This window comes from Dreissena polymorpha, chromosome 12, assembly GCF_020536995.1.
Source record: "Dreissena polymorpha isolate Duluth1 chromosome 12, UMN_Dpol_1.0, whole genome shotgun sequence".
In the NCBI taxonomy this organism is placed as follows: Eukaryota; Metazoa; Mollusca; class Bivalvia; order Myida; family Dreissenidae; genus Dreissena; species Dreissena polymorpha.
Window position 1 is genome coordinate 61294040 of NC_068366.1, and position 22892 is coordinate 61316931.

The window sequence follows — 22892 nt, forward strand, 5'->3', positions numbered from 1 at the left end:
AGAATACACTAACAATAGTTCCCAGATTGATTTTAAATTGCTGTCATTAAACTTTTATTTAACTTGTATATGACTTGTTGACATAACTTTTCTGGAATCACAAAACAAACAGCAAAAAATTATTAGAAGTCACATAAATTTGTTTACAAATATTGGAAAAAAGAATAAAAACTATAATGCCTTAAATCTCTTTCAATATTTTTGCTTGCTTCTAATTCTTCGGACAGCTTCATGTTGTCTCTCGTCAGTTTCTGCCAAAATGATTGAAATCATTACATAATAAACATTAAAATATCAAGTTCAAAACTAAATATTTAAACACAAATAAGTAACATAACATTCCTCTAGTCCTATAGAATATGTGAATAAGGTTTTCTCTTTCTCTGAAAAAAATAGCAAGACATTGGTTTAAAAACCCAGTGATTTGGCTTGAATGTTCTTTAAAAAACTAAATATTGACATTCAAAAAGTTAAGTGCAAGGTATTTGGATACGTGCACACACTTCTATATTGTACTGTCGACATGGGAGATAAAGGGTATAGTTTAATAATTCTTGTAAATATATAAAAACATGCTTCGTAACACGTGTCTAATACGAGAATGGCAGAATTGTATCAGAAGCTATTTACAAAGGCGATCACATCCACACTGTGACATAGGAAACAGTCCTATAGGTAAAATGTGCTTATTTATTAAGAATAAAATATTGGTTTTAGCATAAAAAATCAATATCAATGCATGCCTTTAGTTTGCACCAAGGAGTGGCATGAACCATTCTTCTCCTTTGATGATTTTACAAATTTTACATAAATACATATCTTCAAGAGGAGTGAGAGCTATTGAGCATTAATGCCTCATGACTACGAGGTGAGCGGCCTCTAAAACACTGGCCGTCCCTTAGTCAAGGGATGAATAATGGTAAATAACTTCATTGAATAAAAATTATTTGTCCTCCACAGCTCAGAACACATTGTAAGCCATAACAGTCAAACAAAGTTAAAGGGGCCTTTTCACAGATAATGGCATGTATTAAAGTTTGTCATTAAATGCTTAATATTGATAAATGTAAACATTTTATCTAAAAAGCTCCAGTAAAAAACAATAATAAAATTAAAGAAAGAAAAAAAAGTAACTCTCAACTGGGCTCGAACCACTGACCTTAGAGTTAAAGTCTATCGCTTAGACCACTCGGCCATCCGCGCTCACACAATGAGAGATGGATTTTATACTATATATAAGCAATTTTCCTAGACTTACAAAATATAACGACAACAACAAAACTCTCCAAATTATTCAATCGTTTTGCGTTGCAACGCATTATAATTTTCAGGTTTTTAAATTGTCAAAAGATGCATATAATGGATATTGTAGAGCATGGTAAATGTTTAGTATTACTGTTTCCTCACAAATATCATAACTACAACGAAAATTTGCAAATCTGAAACAATTTTTGTTAATTTTGTCAATGTACCGAAACGTGAAAAGGTACCTTTAAGAAGTAGGTTTATTTTTTACTAATATTTTCCCCATTATAATCATGAAAAGATAGGCAGCCAATGTCTGACAGAATGGCACTCAAATTAGCTTAATCAATGTTCGGAATTTAACATTTGGATCTACTGCCAGGATTTCATTTCAACATTATATTGTAGATTGAGAAAAGCAAACATCTGGGTAAGACAGTATGCCATTTTTTTTTATACAAATACCTGATTTAAAATTCACACACACCAATAATAAAGGATGAAATATTAATATGTACCTGGACATCTTGTTCCAGTTTACTGATGTTCTTTGTTTTACAATTCAAGTCTTGTTTACACTCTCCCAGCTCAGTCTGCGTCAGATTTAGAGCTGATTTTGAATGCTGATGGTTTTGTCTGAAAAATTATTAGACACAAGTTTTCATTGAAGTCAATCCTCCCATCCTCTCGTCACTGTTAATATATATACCATCTTCCAAGTATAATTACTCAATCACTATTGGACTAATGACCACACCTTCCCAAATGCCTCTACCAGCCTCTTGGTCATACTATGAAGTCAAGGCTCTCTGAATGGTCAAACTCATTGTCAATCAAAGCTTGTTCATTATTTGTAACTTTACTCACTGTTCTGAAGCCAATTGCACCTGGAGCATGTCAATCTGCTCTAGGAGGCCGACAATGTGTGAGGCTTTCTCTGCCAGCTCCTTCTCCAGGTCCAGGATACCAGTCTGCAAAACAGACGACCCTGTTCTGACTAGGAAATTTGGGCTTAATACATGATCATAAAGTGTCCTCCCAGATAAGCCTGTACAGTCTGCACAGGCAAATATTGAACTAAACTTTCCACGTAGACTGGATTTTCTTTTGAAAGGTACTTCCTTAAAACGAAAAATTTGATAAAAGCCAAAAGTGTTGTCCCTGCTTGTTTAGCCGAAGCTGACTGCACAGGCTAATCTCTGGCAACACTTAACGCACATGCATCAAGCCCAGTTTCCACAAAACTTGGCTCTGCCTGATTTAGACCAGTCTTCTGTTTGATTTAGACACACCAAATTGTCAAAGATAACTGGAATACACTGAGCCCATGACTTAACAACATTCTAATCTGATCTTTTCTGGGATCAAATATTTAAGTATTTCAAACAAACTTATCAATATTGTACAAAAATTAATCAAAATCTTTTTAAAGATGTACAAACTGTTAATTGTAAATGGCAAGATATAAAAACAGACGATGACAACTTTGAATACAGGCAATTGCAGCATTAAATAAGAAACATTACCATTTCTTATATCGTCATTAAATGCATTATAAACTCATTATCAAACCCTTTTCTCTGCATTCTCCTTTTGATCAGACGCTTTGTAACTGAAATCTTATAAGAGATATGTCAATTTATATTAAGAAATAAAATAAATTGCCACTAGGTATGTCAACTTGATGTTGTTTTAACCCCTAAGTTTTGTTCCATTTAGAAACTGCTGGCTAAAGCTGTGAAGCAGAAAAAGCAATTGTTAAAATCTCAATTCTTTATATTTCAAAGTGTGTATTGGGTCCTTATTATTTCTTTTGATTATTTTGTTTAATCTGGTGTTTATAACTCTTCTATTTTAATTCATTGCTTTTTTCCTGTCTCAGTAAGTTCTAAATAACAGGTTGGGATGTATTTCTGACTGTAAGTATGACAGTTGAGGAGAGGCCCTACCTGTTTTGCGAGTACATCGGACTCATAAAGCCTAATTCTCTCTCCCAGCTGACACTTCTCAGCCTGCATGCTACACAGCTGCCGTTGGATTTCACTCAGCTGATGCTAGAAAACAGTGACACTTCATGGGCACTTTGTTACTTGAATTTGTGTTCATTTGATAAAACATCATTTGCTTATAATTTAATAAATTACAACTATCTTTTTCATTTGAATTATAACTGGTGAAAGAATGTTATGATTGGTCAGAAAAGCAAAAAACACAATTTAAAGCATGTTCTCAAATCTAAAACAAGGGCTGTTTGTAAAACATGCATGCCCCTCATATGGGCTGTCAGTTGTAGTGGCAGCCATTGTGTGAATATGTTTTTTGTCACTGTGACCTTGACCTTTGACCTAGTGACCTGAAAATTAATAGGGGTCATCTGCCAGTCATGATCAATGTACCTACTAAGTTTCATGATCCTAGGTGTAAGCATTCTTGAGTTATCATCCGGAAACCATTTTACTATTTCGAGTCACTGTGACCTTGACCTATGACCTAGTGACCTGAAAATTAATAGGGGTCATCTGCCAGTCATAATCAATGTGCCTATGAAGTTTCATGATCCTAAGCGTAAGCATTCTTGAGTTATCATCCGGAAACCATTTTACTGTTTTGAGTCACTGTGACCTTGACCTTTGACCTAGTGACCTGAAAATCAATAGGGGTCCTCTGCCAGTCATGATCAATCTTCCTATGAAGTTACATGATCCTAGGCGTAAGCATTCTTGAGTTATCATCCGAAAACCATTTTACTGTTTCGCGTCACTGTGACCTGGACCTTTGACCTAGTGACCTGAAAATCAATAGGGGTCATCTGCCAGTCATGATCCATGTACCTATGAAGTTTCATGATCCTAGGCCTAAGCATTTTTGAGTTATCATCCGGAAACCATTTTACTATTTCGAGTCACTGTGACCTTGACCTTTGACCTAGTGACCTGAAAATCAATAGGGGTCACCTGCCAGTCATGATCAATGTCCCTATGAAGTTTTATGATCCTAGGCCTAAGCATTCTTGAGTTATCATCCGGAAACCATCAGGTGGACGGACGGACCGACAGACCGATGGACCGACATGTGCAAAACAATATACCCCCTCTTCTTCGAAGGGGAGCATAATAAGTAGAGAAATGAACCATAAAGGTGTAACTGCTATGTTTAACAATTATTAATGTGCTTACTTTTTGACAAATAAACAGACAACCCATGGTTACATTAAAAAGAAAAGGACGGCAAGAGTTCTCCAAAGTTTGGTTGAAACAAAAGCACTTACCTAAGCAAATTATTAAGGTAACACAACAAAAAAATGCAGTCAGCATTAAAGCTGGATTTTTATGATGCATTTGAAGGTACATGTCTAGGTTGGAGATATGTATGGGAGTTTGATTTTCAGCATGTAAAAAGATCAATGTATGAAGTTTTGAAAGACTTAATACATATTTGGTCTGAACATTAAATAGCAAATTAAAGGGATAAAATATATAACTACTGACATAATATATTTGTTAAATTGAAAACCGTAAGTTTTCATACACCCTCTTTTTGAGCCAAAAAAATTTCTGGTATACAGTTATGGGAAGCAGACAACGACAACAAGCGAGGCATGGTATTGTAATGCGCATGGGGGGGGGGGGGGGGTTAAAGGGGTAGGTTTAGGGTTAGGGTTAGTGTAAGGGGTCAGGTTAGGGTTAAGATTAGCCTTAACCCATACCTTAACCCTAACCCGACCCCTAACACTAACCTAACCATAACCCAGGGTTATCTCCCCTATACCATGCCTCGCTCGTTGTAATTGTCCTCTTCCCTACAGTTATAGACAGTGATTCAAGAACAATCAACAAAATAATAATGAACAGTGATTATTGTTGTTTATTGTAGGTTATATTTAAGTTCATACTAAAGCATATCAAATACTATTCATCAGGCAGGTTACATCACACAAGAATACTCGAATACGACTCAAATGAAGTTTTTCCGTTAAAAATGTTATCATTTAGAACAAAGAAAAACCACAAGCAAATGCAATATCAATAATAATGTTCACTGAGAAGTGAATCAATGGTAATGGTAAATTGACAATTAAATTTTAAATCATTGTTGCTAAAGATGACAGTAGTTCAAGAGTTTCCATTAAAGAATTGTTTATTTTATTTGACATACCCAGGACATTATATTTTTAATTGAAGCTGGTATTTTGAGTAATGGAGTGGAACCTTTTTTTAATAATTGTGGGAAAAACCACATAATGAAAATGTGTGTGAAATCCTTTGATTAAAAGAAATTGTCTTAAATATATACTTCTATTTGTCACAATGACCACCATCTAGTGCAATCAAACAGAACCATATGCTCAGATTTGATTGAGGACCCCCCAAAAAAACACAATTTTATACATTTTCATAAAAATAGCAAAAGAAATTGATAAAATATGACAGGAACGCACAATTTTAACACAAATTGTTCATTACATTGTTACCCCGCCAAACCAAAAAAAACACCCAACTGCCCAGTTTTCACTGATCTATAAGCCAAGATTTTGTGTTGAACACCATATAACCATATAACAACCCTTACCATGAGAGAAGCGCCCTCTTGCTGACTGGCTGTCAGTTGGTTCTCCAGCTCAGAGATAGACCCGCTCATCTGGTGGATCACTTCACAGTTCTGCTGATGTTGGGCTAACAGCTGAGCCTTAAAAACACGTGAATAAGATGTAACAAGTGTTGTATTGTCATAGGACTGACAAGGCAAGTGTTTGTTCACTGCCACCGTATCTACTGACTTTGTTTCATATAATTTTTTCAGTTTTAAACAGTATTTCAGTCCTATAGTGATGGTCTGTCAACCTGATCCCACTTTGCCTGGCCTGGTTTTACAGGTAAACTAACATATGATCCATCTATATGTAGTCCAGCACCCCACCAACTAAGTCGGCCAGCCCAGTCAACCAAAAAATTCTTGCATAATGAAAAGGTGTTGCAACTCAAAGTTTAACTGACACAGCTGTAGTGTTACAAAATTATTCAATCAACTACCTCATTAACTTTTTCTTTCTGTGCTTGCCTTTTTTAATATTCGAACACAATTATGACAAGCCCACGATTTCTCACCTGTCTAATGGGGTATGTCCAGTTTCAAAGCCAGGGGCATTGTTTGAACAATCTTTGTAACAGACCACAATCTGATGTCACATACCAAATACCAAAGCTCTGTGCTTTGTTGTTTCTAAGTGTTTTTTAATAATGCTGAATTAAATATAAAACACCACCTTTCCCCTGCCCCCTAAGAACATGATTTGAAAAACAGTAGCAGAAAACCACCATACAATATTACTTGCCAAATATAAAACCTCTTCGCCTTGTTATTTCAGATACTTTTGCAATATTTCACTTAAATGTTTTACATAGATCATGTGACACCTGGGAATGGCCAAGTTTGACCCCAAGGTCAAGAATTAAACAAACTTTGAAGCACATCACTTTACCATGTTGGACACAAAATGTTAAACCCACGACTCTTTCAGTTTCAGAGGTTTTTAATTTATAAACTCTATTGTAGCTTTTGGGACCTACCCATGCATAAGACAACCATTTGAAAGAAGATTACCAAAGGATCATTTCTGTGATATTAAATTCTGTCTAGAGGTTCAGATTTTTTATTTTTTTTTATTTTATTTTTTTTAATGCGCACTGAAAAAAGGCAATCCCAAAAGCTCATCCTGTGCATAGATGAACTGAACAGATTAATTCAGTTGCAGAATTATTAAATATAACTTTTGCTGAACAGTGATTTTATTTATATTAGATTGATCATTGCTTAGAAAAGGTTACATGCTTATATTTATTCAGCAAGTAAATGCTTTCATTTAAGGTAATGAGGTTACATTTTGCATTTCAAGCTCCTTGAGGCGATTTTCCAACTCTGCCTTCTCAATGATCAACATATCTGAAAAAGGAAAACAATTCATACCGAGTTTCTTCCAACAAAAAGAAAAGAACACACACACATTTAAAGGGGCCTTTTCACAGATTTTGGCATTTTTTAACTTATTCATTAAATGCTTTATATTGATAAATGTAAACATTGGATCGTAAAAGCTCCAGTAAAAAATCAAGAATAAAATTAAAAAAAGGAAAAGAACATTGCCCGGAGCAGGTTTCGAACCAGTGACCCCTGGAGTCCTGCCAGAGTCCTGAAGTAAAAACGCTTTAGCCTACTGAGCTATTCCGCCGAGTACACATACTTGACGTATTTTATACCTTATCTAAGCAATCTTCGTAGTTTCACAAAATTTAACGACAAAAACAGAACTCTCCAAATTATTCAATCGTTTCGCGTTGCAACGCTTTATAATTTTTAGGTTTTAAAATCGTCAAAAGATGCATATAATGGCTATATTAGACCATGGTCAATGTTCAGTATTACTGTTTCTTCAAAAATATCATAACTAAAACGAAAATGTGCGAATCTGAAACAACTTTTTTCAATTTTGTCAATTTACCAAAGCGTGAAAAGATCCCTTTAAAGCAATTCGTATAATAACTAAATGCATCCCAAAATTATTATTTTGATACAGACAAATGTGTTCTGCAATCAAAGCAAATGTGTTGTTTCCACAATAAATGTATCAATGAACACTATTACTTTAAAATGATTCAAGCAAGACAATCTGACAATACAAATGTGTAATCACCTTTAGAACTCTTGACCTCCTCAAGAACTGACCTGGCCTTCTCTAGATCTATCTCCAGGAACAGGACTCTGAGACAAACAATGGGGTAACAGTATTGGAGTCTTAATGTGGGAAAACTTTTCCCCCTATACTGGATTTTTGCTAAGAAGAGACTTCCAAAAAAATTCCCAAAACAAGATGTGGACCACAAAAAGACACACAGCAAATTGTAATTCTTAGTTTAAACAAATTAATTTTATTTAATACTTGGAGTTGACTAACTTCATGCCTATAATATAGTTAAATGTGTACTGGACTTTTACACAACACATACTAAAAAGTAGTGCAAAGATGCACTTAATTATTGCATATGATGTCATTCATTATGGATTTGCTAATGCCACTTTGAATGTTACAAAAATTGTCAATTACTAAAAAACATACAAGAAGTAGGTTTTCCAAGCAATTGAATATGGAAACAGATTTAACACTAAAAAATATTGAATTTCTGTCAGTTAGGATGTATATTATAGAGAAAATCTCTATTATTAATAAAGAATATAATTATATGCTTTATAGCTTGTACTTAGCACCTTGTATAGTATGTTTTACATTTGTTTTAAAAGGACACTTTTAATTGAATAACATTCTAGTAAAACTGAGCTTAATGCATGTGCATAAAAAGACGTCCCAGATAAGCCTGTTCATTCTGCGCAGGCTAATCAGGGGTGACTCTTTCCTTCTCAACTGGATTTTCGTTAAGAAGTGACTTCCTTTGAACGAAAAATTCTATAAAAGCAGAAAGTGTCATCTCTGATTAGCCTGAGCGGCCTACACAGGCCAATCTGGGACCACACTTTAAGCACATGCATTTAGCACAGTTTTCCAAGAAAAGGGCTGAATTTATCATTCGGAGGTTACTTGTTATGTTTAGAGTTGAGCTGTGCCTTGTTCTGCTCCAGCTCTCTGTGCAAGGCCTGCAGCTCGTCAGCATGCTGCTTGGTTTTTGTCTCCAACTCTGCCTGCAGGCTCGAGTTCCTTGAGGTCAGCTCAGTAATCTCCCCTTCACGGCATGTTAGCTTCTCTGCAACCTCTGTCTGGTTGCTCTGTGGCCATGAAATTAAAAACGAAAATGAATGTGGCTAGAGTTTATGTTTTTTTTGTGCATTTTGATATTTTGCCATTTCCTTAAGTATTTTAGTCACAACACGACAGTCAGTTATGTGGACAGGTCAGCAATCTAACCATTGATCCTCTTATTTGTAGTCTAGCACTGTGTAACTGAGCTAGCAGGAATAAATATTGGTGCACATTTTTTTTATAATTGTGTTTATGTTGGAAGAAAAGTGAGCAGCTAATTCATTGAGGCAAAAACAAGAGCTGTGTTTATGAAACAGAACGTCTCCTACTGTGCTGCTTTGAAGCCTAATATTTGACCTCTGACCTTGAATGATGACCTTGACCTTTCACCACTCAAAATGTGCAGCTCCATGAGATACACATGCATGCCAAATATCAAGTTGCTATCTTCAATATTGCATTGTTATTGTTATGACCAAGGTTAAAGTTTTGGGACAGACACACAGACACACACAATGACAGACAGACAGACAGGCCAAAAACAATATACCCCTCATCATTCTATCCAGGGGCATAAACATTGATTACAGAATCAGTAGTTGTTCTTATAGTATGATTGCTTGAACATTGGCTTAGAGGCTTTATTAGGCAACTACTTAGACATTGAAAATACTTCAAATTTAAATACGGGTTATACATTTAAGTTCATAAACATATGATAATATATCTGAAATCTAGTTATTGTTCTTAACCATAAACTCATTACATTTCCGTGTTCACAACTAAAATACATCATTAAACTTTTCAGAAAATGCCAGTCTTCTAATGGACAAACGATTACACAAGTTTGTTTTTTATTATTACATTTATGTGCACAAATTGTTATCTTGAGGCAATATGGGCATATATCATACCTTTAAATCACTGATTTCTCCAAAAAGCATTTCATTTTTTTCTTTTGATGCCTGCAAGTCTTTTTCCAACTGTTGTAAGCTATTTTTAAGTGAATCTAAAACATAAAGACAATACATTATATGTCTAAATCACGAAGAACACAATGATTAACTAAACTTTTGGCAGAGACTTATTTTTATTTTTTAGGGATATTACTAAGTATTGAAGATTGCCTGCTAAGTATTTACATAAATAATTTAAAACACTCTGACATCAATATATTAACAACATACCCACATACCAATAGTCTTTTCTTGGCTGTGAATTTTCTCATTGTTTTTGTGGATCTGTGTCCGTATGTCTCTAATCTCAATGTTCTTCTCATCAAGCTTTTCTTGAAGATGTTTCAGCTGAGCAAAAGCATATAATTGTTCCTAACTCTGGGAAAACCAGGCTAAATGCATGTGCCTAAAGTGTCCTCCCAGATAAGCCTGTGCAGTCCACACAGGCTAATCTGGGATGACACTTTAAGCAAGACACTTTAAGCACATGCATTAAGACATGTTATATATGTGTTGATTGGTGTCATAATTAACTAAATGAAAAGTTTTTGTCAATAATGAACATTAACATATTGATCAATACATAAATATTCTTTTACAGTGAAAATGCTATAATACAAATAGTCAGAAGACACACTCATTTGTATGTAGTGTCTCATCTTTTGAAACTAAGATTAATATGGAAATACAAATATTGTAACAATTAATTAAAAGTTGGCGTGTCATTGTATAAATGAAGATAAGTTACTGCTATGGACAATACACTGATATGCTTATTTTATTTAAAATAAAACATATTTGCACACATTTGTTTATAAATAAAGCACAAACTCATAACTTTGGTAAATCAAAAATTCATTCAAATTGTATACCTCACATTGCATCATTTATAGTGTCTTATAATTGAAGCTCAAAAGGTCACCCAATACTATAGTCTTTATTCCTGCTGTGTAAAAATTGTGCTGGTGACAATACAGACATGATGGGGCACGACAATTTGTTTTTACAATTGAATCTTTTGAATTATTTCAAATTTCGCCATATTTTTGCAGTTAAACATACAACAGATTGCCTGTCCCCTTAATTGTTGCATTCGTTCATTTCATTATATTGTGATGTGCAATATCATTTTTCAACTATATTTATATAACTATTAGCTTTTTTTTACTGTTAGCTTTTTGTTATTTTGTTGTTTTTTAATGGTGCGAAAGCTGTTGATTTGAGTAAAAATGAAGGTTTCAACTTACAACAACACTTAATTTGAATACAAATTTACAAAGATAACAAGCAAATTTGTTGAATTGATATCCCCACCAATATGCTTCTGGTCACAAAAGTGTTATATTTGACACTCAGCTAAAAAACATTTTTTTAAGATACAAAGGGCCATAACTCCGTTATTAACAGATGGTGTACAATGCCATTTGGGGTGCATCATCCTCTTATCCATATATATATATACTCACACCAAGTTTCAAGCAAATCCGCCAAAGCACTTCCAAGATATGGCTCAGGACTCAAAAGTGCCGGACAGACGGAAAGACGGACGGGCGGAAAGACAGACGGACGGAAAGACGGATAGACGGACAACGCCAAAACAATATCCCTCCGCCTATGGCAGTGGATAATAAGCATCAATAATCAAACCTGTTCCTCTGCTTCAACAGACTGACGCTTCAGTTCCTCCTTCAGGTCAGTTGACTCTTGTCGAGCAAGATGCACTGAAACAAGAAATAGGCCGTGCTCTGAGAAAACGGGGCATAATGCATGTGTACATGTATAAAGTATCGTCCTTGATAAGCCTTTGCAGTCAACACAGGCTAAGCAGGGTTGGCACTTTCAGCTTTTATGTAAAATTGTGTTTAAATAAAACCCCTTCTTAGCCTGAGTTTTCCCAGACAGTGGCTTAAATCAACTTGACCCCAATTTGTGAAACTTTTAAACACGAATTATGTTTTTGCACTTATCTTACCAGCATCAAAATATGTATTTAGAATAAAGTGATAATGAATCTAACATGATGATTTCTTTTTACTTTTAAGCAAGACCATTTTATAAAATCACCAGTAAACAATTTAGACTTAACAGTTAAAATTCACTATTTCAAGGCTAACAAGGTAGGGCAGTGCTTTGAGAGTCATTCACCAAAGTTACATTGTAATTGTTGTAACTGACTTAAATAGGGTTAATTTGTGAACAGTCAAGCAAATGAGAAAGCAACCAAAAAAGATATGCACAAAAGTGCACATGCCTGGGTTACAAATAAAACTAAGAAAGCAGTAAAGGAACTTTATACACAATGAGTTGACACACTTTTTAATGTGGATGCAATGTCACTATGAGATAAAAAAACTCAAAATGTGATGATTGTATAATAATGAAAGCAACATCTACTTTACATTGTTTGTTGAGCTTATTGCATTCTTCTCTAGAAGTAAACTTCAGTTGTTGGAATTTCTCAGTCAAACCCTAAAAAGAAATGAATGACAAATTACATAGTAATGAAAAGATACAACTCTGTGTATCAAAGTGTTTAAGTAATACATGTAAGCTTTTGTCACTTTAAGTCAGTATCAGAGAACTGCACCACACATGCACTTAAACAAATTATGTACATAGCACATTAACAGAGGTTTACAGAGTATAACATTTGCGTAGATGATCATACTTCACAGATTGACTTGTGGTCAGCTTCCATCTTTTGTATTTCTTTCTTTTCTGATTCACCTGTAAATAAGTTAATTTTCCAAAATTATTTACATACATGTAAAGCATAATAATATTCAGATTATTATTAAAAGGTGTACCATACAAATTATTAGTGGTGCAACTGTATGTTGCAGTACATTCACAAATTTACTGTATTAAGGTAACAATTAAGTGTGTTGCAATATATTTTTTCGGAATGTACAGTATAAAAAACTTGTAAAAAAGCAGTGAAAAAATAAGAATTTACTTAAAACAAATTTGATACAGAATTACAAATTAGCATGTGTAGATTTTGTGTGTGAAAAGATTCTAGAAGTTTCCAAATTTTAAATAGTTTAGCAGTATATGATGTTAAAATATTTGTTCAATGTCCGTTGAATCTGCATTTGTAGTAATAATTAATATGCCATATTCTATTTCAACTAGAACCTTCTTTTCAGACACACTTAATTCTTTCAAAGTATGAACATGTGACTTCAGTAAATTACTTTACCAATAAAATCTGAAATTGCTTTTTTTGCATAAGCAACTTGAAATTTAGTCCAATCAATATTCAGTTTGCATAGATACACAAGTAACTCTTAACTGTTTTGTGCATTCAAGATGACAAACAGCTTAATAAAGGTATAAAGTACCAGAGTTCTAATTTCTTTCAAAATGAATTAATTGTTTTTTATTTTATTCTTTCCGATGGTTTATCGAGAAATATCAGTGAATTAAAACCGATAAATGTATTTCACTATTTCAAACAGTGAAAATTTAAGTGAAAATTATCGATAATTTTTTTTGTTTGACCTAAACTACTTTTAGATATCTTTGGTTTCCCCAAATGTGATCCCCCAACAATACCAAGGGCGATTACTCTGGATTGACATATCGGGCGCCCAACGGGGAATTATATTGTCCGGAATTGTAAAAATACAAAAATAAGCATTTGCTTATAAACTTGAAAGAAAATTTGTTGGATTTGGTGGAATATCGATTTTAATTCACTCGTTATTTTCTATAATTTACTCTTGAATTAAAATCGATATTCCACCAAATCCAAAAAATATCCTCTATATATACTAATTGCATTCAGGTTTTGCAGTGTTATTGCCATCCTAGTGTATGGACATAATAATGAACAGAAGCATGTTCAATTATTGTTTTTAGTTATTGAGACTTGGTACTAAAATTATTTTTTATGGCAAGGCTGTGTCAGAGGGGGTAATCATGCGATATTCAAGATGGCAAAGTCCATGCCAATGCAGGTATGTTTTGCCGTTTTATGCCCTTTATTACTTGAAATAATTTTTTTTTAATGCTGCTCACTTTCCAGACATATCAGTGAGAAGCTACTAGGGTTTATTTCGTATTAGTATTTGCACTTTATCACGACTTTTCTCGCTGCAAAATTTCTTAGGGGGATGACCTAATAACAGCTACACTAAGACAATTTGTGGGGAGTGAGTAAAGTCGAGAGATAAAGTGAATTTTAATACGAAATAGACGCTAATCACCTATTTACTGAGTTTGCTTGAAAGTTAGCGTCATTTAAAAATTAAACAAAAGTAATTAAGGGTAAAAACGGCAAAAAATAACTGTCTTAGAATAGATGTCGCCAAGTTGACTATCACGTGATTACCCTGTGGGACTAATTAGTGAAATCATCAATAAGCTTTATAACACATCAGTTAGATTCATTAACTCATTTAAATATAGCTTTTCTTACATTACAGTTATTATAAACACTAATGTATTGTAACAATTATTTTGGCATCACCTTAACAAGTGAAATAAATAAATGTATGATCAATACATGTTAACATACAGCTAACAATTCTGTTTTCAGCTCTCGTCAGATGATCCTTAAGAACAGCACACATCTGTCTTGTGGCTGTCACCCTACAGTCAAAGAGATATGAAAATGATCATGAAAAAATAAACAAGATAAACCAACTTATAAAGCCAGTTGATATGAAGAATGCATATTTCTAATACAAAATAACTACAAATTATTGAAACATTTTCATATTAAGTTGGGAGAAAAAACTACATATTTTGTCTCGAAACATTCTCACCTTGACAACCATAGCATGTTAAAAGTTGAACAAACAAGATATTCAAAGAAAGAAACTGACAAAAAAAGAGGATTATGCAAATTACAAGCAATTGTAAAAGGACCGAAATGGTTTATTCTCAGCTCTTTTTCTGACTCCAAACTGTTCACTTCTTATAAGGAAAATTAAACAGTTCATTACCTTTGAACAATGTCCTCCCTGTTGCTTGTTTCTTCCTGCAGAGTCATGCTGAGGCTCTCATTCTGCAGCTATTAAACAAACGCATGCGTTCAGAAAACAGATCGCTATCAAACAAGTGTGAGTGTTAAGAGCACAGAGCTGTTATCAAACAGTGCAAGGGTTCAGAACACACAGCAACTATCAAACAAGTGCAAGGCTACAGAACATGGAGAGCAGCTATCAAACAAGAGTTAGGCTTGAGAACACAGAGCTGCTATCTTACAGTACAAGGCTCCAGAACACAGAGCAATTATCAAACAAGTGAAGGCTTCAGAACACAGAGCAGCTCTCTAACAAGCGCAAAGATTAAGAACACAGAGCAGATATCAAATATTGCAAGGCTTCTGAACATAGAGCAGCAATCAAACAAGTGCAAGCCTTCAGAACACAGAGCAGCTCTCTAACAAGCGCAAAGATTAAGAACAAAGAGCAGATATCAAACACTGCAAGGCTTCAGATCATAGAGCAGCTATCAAACAAGTATACTGCTTCAGAACACAGACCAGTTATTAAACAAGTATAAGGCTTCAGAACACAGGGCAGCTATCAAAAAAGGACAAGGCTGCAGAACACAGAGCTGCTATCAAAAACCTGCAAGGCTTCAGAACAAAGAGCATCTATCAAACAAGGGCAAGGCTGCATAACTCAGAGAAGCTATCAAACAAGTGCAAGGCTTCAAAACTGCAGAACACAGGGCAGCTATCAAACAAGGGCAAGGCTGCAGAAAAAAAGAGATGCTAGCAAACAAGTGCAAGGGTTCAGAACACAGAGCAGCTTATAAAACAGTGCAAGACATCAGAACAAACAGCATCTATCAAACAGTGCAAGGCTGCATAACTCAGAGAAGCTATCAAACAAGTGCAAGGCTTCAAAACACATAACTGCTATCAAACAGTGCAAGGCTTCAAAACACACAGCACAGATCAAACAGTGCAAGGCTGCAGAACACAGAATCGCTATAAAACAAGTGCAATGCTTCAGAACACAGAGCTGCTATCAAACAAGTGCAAGGTTTCAGAACACAGAGCAGCTATCAAACAATTTAATTGCTGCAGATCACAGAGCAGCTATCAAACATGTTCAATGCTTTAGAACACACAAAACATTGTTATGACGGGTGTCACACTTTTACACTTTCAGTTCACAACACAAGTGTTCAGAAAAAGCCTTTCTTAATATTGTATAACCTTATTTAAGGTTAGAAATGTATTCATACATTCACATTCAGTTTAAAACAAATAGTTATATGAAAAGGGAAAACCTGTGACTTCTTTCTATAAATATTTTGACTTATTAATTCATACAATTCACCTTTATCAATTATATATGGTCCATATTCATAACGGTTATTAAATGCATTTTTAATACCTGTATCTAAAGATGTCAATGACAGCAAGCTGTTTGAATAAATGACTACAAAAATGTTAAAATCATTACATAAATAATTAACTTTGTACCTGGAGCTCCAAAAGTGACTTCCGCAAGGTATCAATAGTCTGTGATGTCTCCTGAATTTTCCTGTCCTGAAAGACCACAAGGGTGTTTTAAGTAAACCAATATAACACTGATGCCAGCATATTGATATGCCCTTCAACTTTCTAATTTAAGTTGTAACTGACTCAATGAAACAGTACTTACCTCCATGCTTTACCTGCATGATGACTATGCAATTTATAACAGCCCTGTATTAAATGTGTATGTTATTTTATTATTATCCAAGACCAATATACCGTAATTACTCTATGTTTTCGGACACTCTAAGTTTTCGGACACCCCTTTTTTTAGCAAAAATATTTATTTTTCGTGACTCTTAATTTTCGGACACTTAAGTTTTCGTTCATAATTCATGTCTCTAAGTTTTCGGACAGTATATTGTACAGCGCTATTTTACCAAATTTCGGTCCTGTTTTCGATATCTTATGACACTTCGATCATGGGGTTTTACAATAGATTAACATCATAAAACACGGCAGGTGCATGCCTGAGGGCAACGGACCATTACATTTGCCTTATTGGGTGAATAACCTTGTAAACCAGTATTAAACAATGGTTTCGCCCGATACCATACGCGTTATGACAATTACCAGGGGTAGTGCCAATTAACAGTTCAATTATCTTCCGCAATGGTACTACCCCTTCTCAGTAAATTAACTGTGACAAATGCTAAACGCTTCAAATTGTGATGCACCCTATTGCAAGTTTTACGAATTATGGAAGGTGTTAGAGAACAACTATGAACAAACAAAGATTTCATAGTTTGCTTTTTTTATTGCGTTAATTACAGGTTCATACTAGCGAGTATCGGTACATCACATGCTCATCTTTGAACTCGTTGGTCAAAGTACAACCTTGTAGTAACTTTCTGTCAAATAAATTCAGCATTTAACATTATTTAAAATGCAGTGCAAACATATATAATTGCAGGGCCCTCAATCCATTTTAGGGGAAGCGGGTCGTTACCCATAGCAGGGGGAATTTTCGCGGTGTTTCACTTTTGGGGGGATTTTTTACTTACTCTCTAATTATAACATTTGTACATGTTTGCACTATATTCATTGCTTTTTTCATAATTTAGTATGTTTGGCAAGATTAAATTAAAATAGAATTGAGATATAATAATCATGAGACACATCTATCTATAAAAAAAAATAAAATACAAAATTATTTTTTATTTTTTAGGGGGAATTTTTCCCCCAAAAAGGGAAAAAAGTATATACTTTTCAGGGGGGGGGAATGCGGCCGAATTTCATCCGTGGATTTGACAGATTGAGGGCCCTGAATTGTAACTTATTCTATACGGCATGGTATTTTACAAGCCCGTGCTATTACCGGAAGTCGTTGATACAATTAACGCTATTTTCGAACACTTCAATTTTCGACTCTAAGTTTTCAGACACCTGTATTTTGTGAATATTTTTCGTATCTAAGTTTTCGGACACGAAAAAAATTAATTATTTTTAAGTGTCCGAAAACATAGAGTAATTACGGTACACACCAATCACAAAGCTGATCTTCCATCCTCCATTAGTAACTTTAAAGTGTCAATTCCTATTTTGTTGTTGTTGTAGGCAAGTATATTTAGCGATTGTTTAACAGTTTCTAATGATATACAAATGTATTACACAAAATAATTTCGTTGACGAGTTATTGATCAGAAAGGAACTGGTCTAACGACATTCAGACTGGTCTACCGACAGGTCTTCCAGTAGACAGCCAGCAAAACAATATACCCCTTCTTCTTCGAAGAGGGGCATAAAAATAGTCTGTGCATGTTGATATCTCTGAAAGTCCCTACCCACCTTTTGCTTGAGGTCATTTTCTGTTTGGTATTTCCATTGCCTGATGCGATCTGCCTCCTGGTGCAACTTGGCATGCAATGATGTGAGCCTCTCTGAATTCACTGCAAGGTCCTCAGTCTGTCTTAAACTGACTGTAAATAGGGCAACATAGTAAGCACTAGTCGAGCAACTGTGCACGCAAAGTTTTCAAGGTGCAATTACAAAATTATAGATTAGACTAGGGTCCTCTGTTCGCTGAGGGCTGGTCAAGAGTACCAGATTAGCAACCACAACATTTAAAGTTCAGTATTACTTCTTAAATTTTTTAGCATATATCAATAAAAGACCTAGAGTATGCCTAATATGACTCAAATCCTCGCGAAATTGTTGATACCTTAAATTACCACAGTAAACTCGAGCATTGATAACTTTAGTACATGTTTTGTCCCTGTTTTACACATGTCATGTGCAAAGGTTGTTCATAGGTGACATCCATGTAAAACTGTATGACAGGGGAGAATAAATCACTGTGTAAACAAATTACAGGTTAGCATTCTCAAAAATGTCCCATTATTAAAAAGGCCTAAAAATTATAAAACTTATATGCTCAAAGTTTATTGACATTAATTTTGTGTAACTTTTAAGATATAAAGTAAAAAAGAATAATGCTGACAACATGTACAGTTGTATACATGAATGTGTATCATTAAAGTACTTTTTTTATAACATATACACGTACTTATTCAACATTGAAAGTCGGTATGTATCATTTCTAATTATTGAACTTAATTTTAGTTCTCAGATAATAAGCATTTTATTGAACATACAGGGCTTTTCATCAGGAAATTGGGAAGAGGCCCTAGCCTTTTAAATTGGGAATTTCGTGCGTGATAACTGCTCATTTTGGGAAGACCGTTTTTAAAAGTTTTTGAAACAGGGTCTTATCATTGCTCATAAGTATTAAAAGACACATTGAGGTGCATTCTTAATCATATAAAGCTCATTGCTTTCAATTTGGGAGAAGCCCAATATGTCTATTTTTTTATTTTATTTTTTGGGAAAGTCCTCTATCAATTTTGGGAAAAAAAGACCTTATTTTCAATTGGGAAGTAGCCGAATTTCTGATATACCTATATAACAGGAGACCTTGGTTAACTAGAACTTTTTTGTAATCCATGAGAGCGACCTCAGGTTCAATGTTTTAAAATGCATGTAAAGATGATGAATTCAACTATGGTCCTCTGTTAATCAAGTGCTCACTAAAGCCTGCTCAATTTTTTTTAAGAGCAGACTATTCACAAATTAATCCTTTAATCATAATATATTTGTTTACTTGTAATCCAATTTTGATATGACAATGAAAAGTAGTGGAAAACTAATTTGGCAATTTTGAAGATCCAAATTTGAAACAAACACAAAACTAATTAAAAAAATATAAAAAACACCAACCATTTTTACTCTGTCTTGTTTTCTGAAAAAAAAAGAATACAAATCATAAAAACAATAATTATTATATTCCGACATAACCAAATATAAGTTGTAAGTATTTGAAATACTCAGAAGAAAGACTATAGGACTGGATCATTTTTAAAATTGTACATAAAAATATGATATTTATTATAACAAACACAATTATTAATTGTAAGTATATACATATCATTATAATATAGAGCACAATATTACATAATAAAATAATTGTATGACTTTATAACATGCACTAAGAACAATGCATTTTGATTTAATCAGACTCATTAAATCATTACTGGCCCAAAAGACTGTTAAACTGATAACTATTTATGGTCTGAATTCCGTTTTACTGGCAAATCAATTTGACCTTATTTTAATGGTCATTAGGGTCAGTTATTTCCTGGATCTCATTCAGTTGTACTATCCATGTCCAAAAGGATGATCGACATTGAAAGACTGTTTTAATCTATACTGCAGGTGTTTGTATCTGTATATTGGTATAAGGATTTCTATACCCTTTTTTTATAATAAACAATTTTTTCTTACCTCTTGGCTTTGGTGATCATTTCTTAGTGGTTTAAAGAAAGGTTCTTTCTGTGTTTGCATTCTTTTTTGTACAACTGCAATAATCAGTTGACAATCTCTAAGAATGTTCTTACAAAAATCTGAAAGAAGGACACAAATTACTAATATGTAGCTGTGTCATATAGAACAACTTTGAGAACATGATTTTAAATAGCTCTAGCTACCACAACCAAAAATGTCTTTTCTATCACTTTGCACAACATACAATTATTAGAAAACAATTAACGCCATAATTACTACCAAAATTTGACAGTTGATCAAGAGTTACCATAAAAAATGATCCAATGAATATTTGAAATATTTTTACACCTTATTATCAAACTGTTCACAAAATATTTTCTTCACGCAGTAAACATAATTCTGTGGAATTTAACCTTTCTGGTTTCAGTTTTATGATCACACTGTACTTTCACACAAAAGCAATAATAGATTAAACAACTTTTTTTTTGACACAAACACCTTTATTGAACTGAACGACTACAATTTTAATTCCAGATTACCAATGACACAATTTTGTAAGATCACAGCATGAGGCTTTGAAAAACATTTGTTCACTTAAAAAATGTGTATGTATTCATTAAGAGGGCCGATACAACGGATAGACATGCTAGATGCCTGTATCAATTACACCATGTTAAAAGACTTCTCATAGGTAAACAACATTTATTCAATTAAACTCAACATCTATAAAGAACATATTGACAGACTCCTTTTAAGGATATACACCCCATACATGGTACAAGTCTTGTTAAGTTAATGTTCAAAGAATATTAACAGTAAATATAAATGGCAATCGCTCATTTGTAATATCTTACGAACATTTTCCAACCAAAGTAGCTGATACTTGTTTCTAAGCTACGCTTAGCGCGCATGTCAGATATGAGTCTGGTCAATACAGCCTAAACCGACAACGGCCTAAAAAAATTGACAACCAGCCTTTTTCACGCATGGACATTGACAGCCAAGATAATAACGGTTCAAAATGACAATGATCATTATTATACATTACTATTGCTATTACAACCACATAAATTGATATCTGTATCCTTTAAATTTTAATAATCAGGTTTATGATTATCTTGTTTTAAAAGCGACTAGGCCGTCATGGATTTGACCGTCCTGACCCACATTCGTAAGATGCATAAAAATGGACCAATCAAATGCCGTCGGAAAATTCTGTCAGCAGAAAGAGCGTTAGTATGGAAAAGCACATGTATAAAGACGCTATCGCTATTTTTGCACCTCAAAAAACTTTCATAGCCGTTGACAAACCTATACAAACCAAATAATTGGTTCTCTTTTCTTTACCTGACAATCGGTCATGTATATTTGACCGACAGGCCGGACCTTACAAAATTTTACAGGACATGACCGTCGGTCCGGCCATGTTTGGCTGAGACTGAGATCATATTAATAGACTCCTTGTAAGCATAAAAGATTCACTTTTTTAGAAGTTAAAGGCGCCTTTTCACGTTTTGGTAAATTGACAAAATTAAAAAAAATTGTTTCAGAATCACACATTTTGGTTGTAGTTATATTTATGAGCAAACAGTAATACTGAACATTTACTTTGCTCAAAAATGTCTATTTTATGCATCTTTTGACGATTTAAAAACCTGAAAATTATAAAGCGCTGCAACGTGAAACAATTGAATAATTTGGAGAGTTTTTTGTTGTCGTTATATTTTGTGATACTTAGAGGATTGCTTAAATAAAGTAATAAATACATCAAACATTATGTGAGGAAGGATGGCCAAGTGGTATAAGCATATACTTTTACTCCATTTTATACAGGGATTGACCTCAGTTGTTCAAGCCCAGTTGAGGGTTACTTTTTTATTTTCTTTAATTTTATTCAAGTTTTTATTGGAGCTTTTTAGATCCAAAGTTTACATTTATCAATATAAAGCATTTAATGACAAACTTCAAAACATGCCAAAATCTGTGAAAAGGCCCCATAAAAAATGTCAACATTGACATGGAATAAACTGATAAAACAATGTTTTTCTAATTTCTTGACAATTTTGTTAACTTCGATACAAATCACCGGTATATAATATGTGCACAAGTATGCAAGGATACATAGACGATGAACAATCACCTTCCCTACCAAGTTAGTACATTTTTACTCCAACTGCACAGGTTTGTATAAAAAAGAGTGTGAAACAAGACTTGTTTTCGTCGAGCGTCGTCTGCAGCAATGTCACGTGCATTGTTTGATCGATTGTGAATACGTTCGATTAAATAGGTTACAAACAACATTTCTGTTCTTTCTTTATTTGATTGTTGTCACTTATCACCACACTGGCGTAACTTGTGAAATAATGTTAATGTTTCGGGTTTGATTGGATTAAGTTCTTAGTTCAGTGACATCATAAATGAAGACGCTGACAAAGATAACAAATTTCAAATACTAGACCCCTGATTGCGGCCTCTCTCATCTCGAGACTGCACAATGGCCGGTCTTCTTTTTTCACCAGTTAAGTGCTTATCATTATATTTGTTCTGTTCCTGCTTTTGCTAAATGGTTTCTTTTGTCAAAATGTCTATGAAGCTTTCTGTTCACGTCATTAAACAGAAGAAGAAAAAACGATGTCCAGCATCTACATCGAAACATTTTTAT

The 22892-nt window shown here is 34.0% G+C and overlaps 1 protein-coding gene across 3 annotated transcripts; it reads right to left on the reverse strand.

Moving 5' to 3' along the window:
• Nucleotides 1-123: 123 nt before the first annotated feature.
• Nucleotides 124-22487, reverse strand: LOC127854123 (synaptonemal complex protein 1-like). Of its 3 annotated transcripts, none has more exons than XM_052389126.1 (20): nt 22380-22487; nt 20231-20349; nt 19667-19688; nt 18239-18369; nt 16397-16462; nt 14901-14968; nt 14471-14544; nt 12617-12675; nt 12348-12417; nt 11596-11669; nt 10188-10296; nt 9907-10001; nt 8834-9018; nt 7934-8001; nt 7124-7185; nt 5815-5931; nt 3195-3299; nt 2113-2216; nt 1764-1881; nt 124-251 (listed from the first exon to the last, which is right to left on the reverse strand). In XM_052389126.1, the coding sequence occupies exons 2-20, from the start codon at nt 20288-20290 to the stop codon at nt 144-146; spliced, it is 1695 nt and encodes a 564-aa protein (XP_052245086.1). In that variant the 5' UTR covers nt 20291-20349; nt 22380-22487; the 3' UTR covers nt 124-143. The 3 variants fall into 3 exon arrangements, with proteins under 3 accessions (XP_052245086.1, XP_052245088.1, XP_052245087.1); XM_052389128.1 differs by having other exon boundaries at nt 20231-20304; nt 22380-22478; XM_052389127.1 differs by having other exon boundaries at nt 22371-22468.
• Nucleotides 22488-22892: the final 405 nt, after the last annotated feature.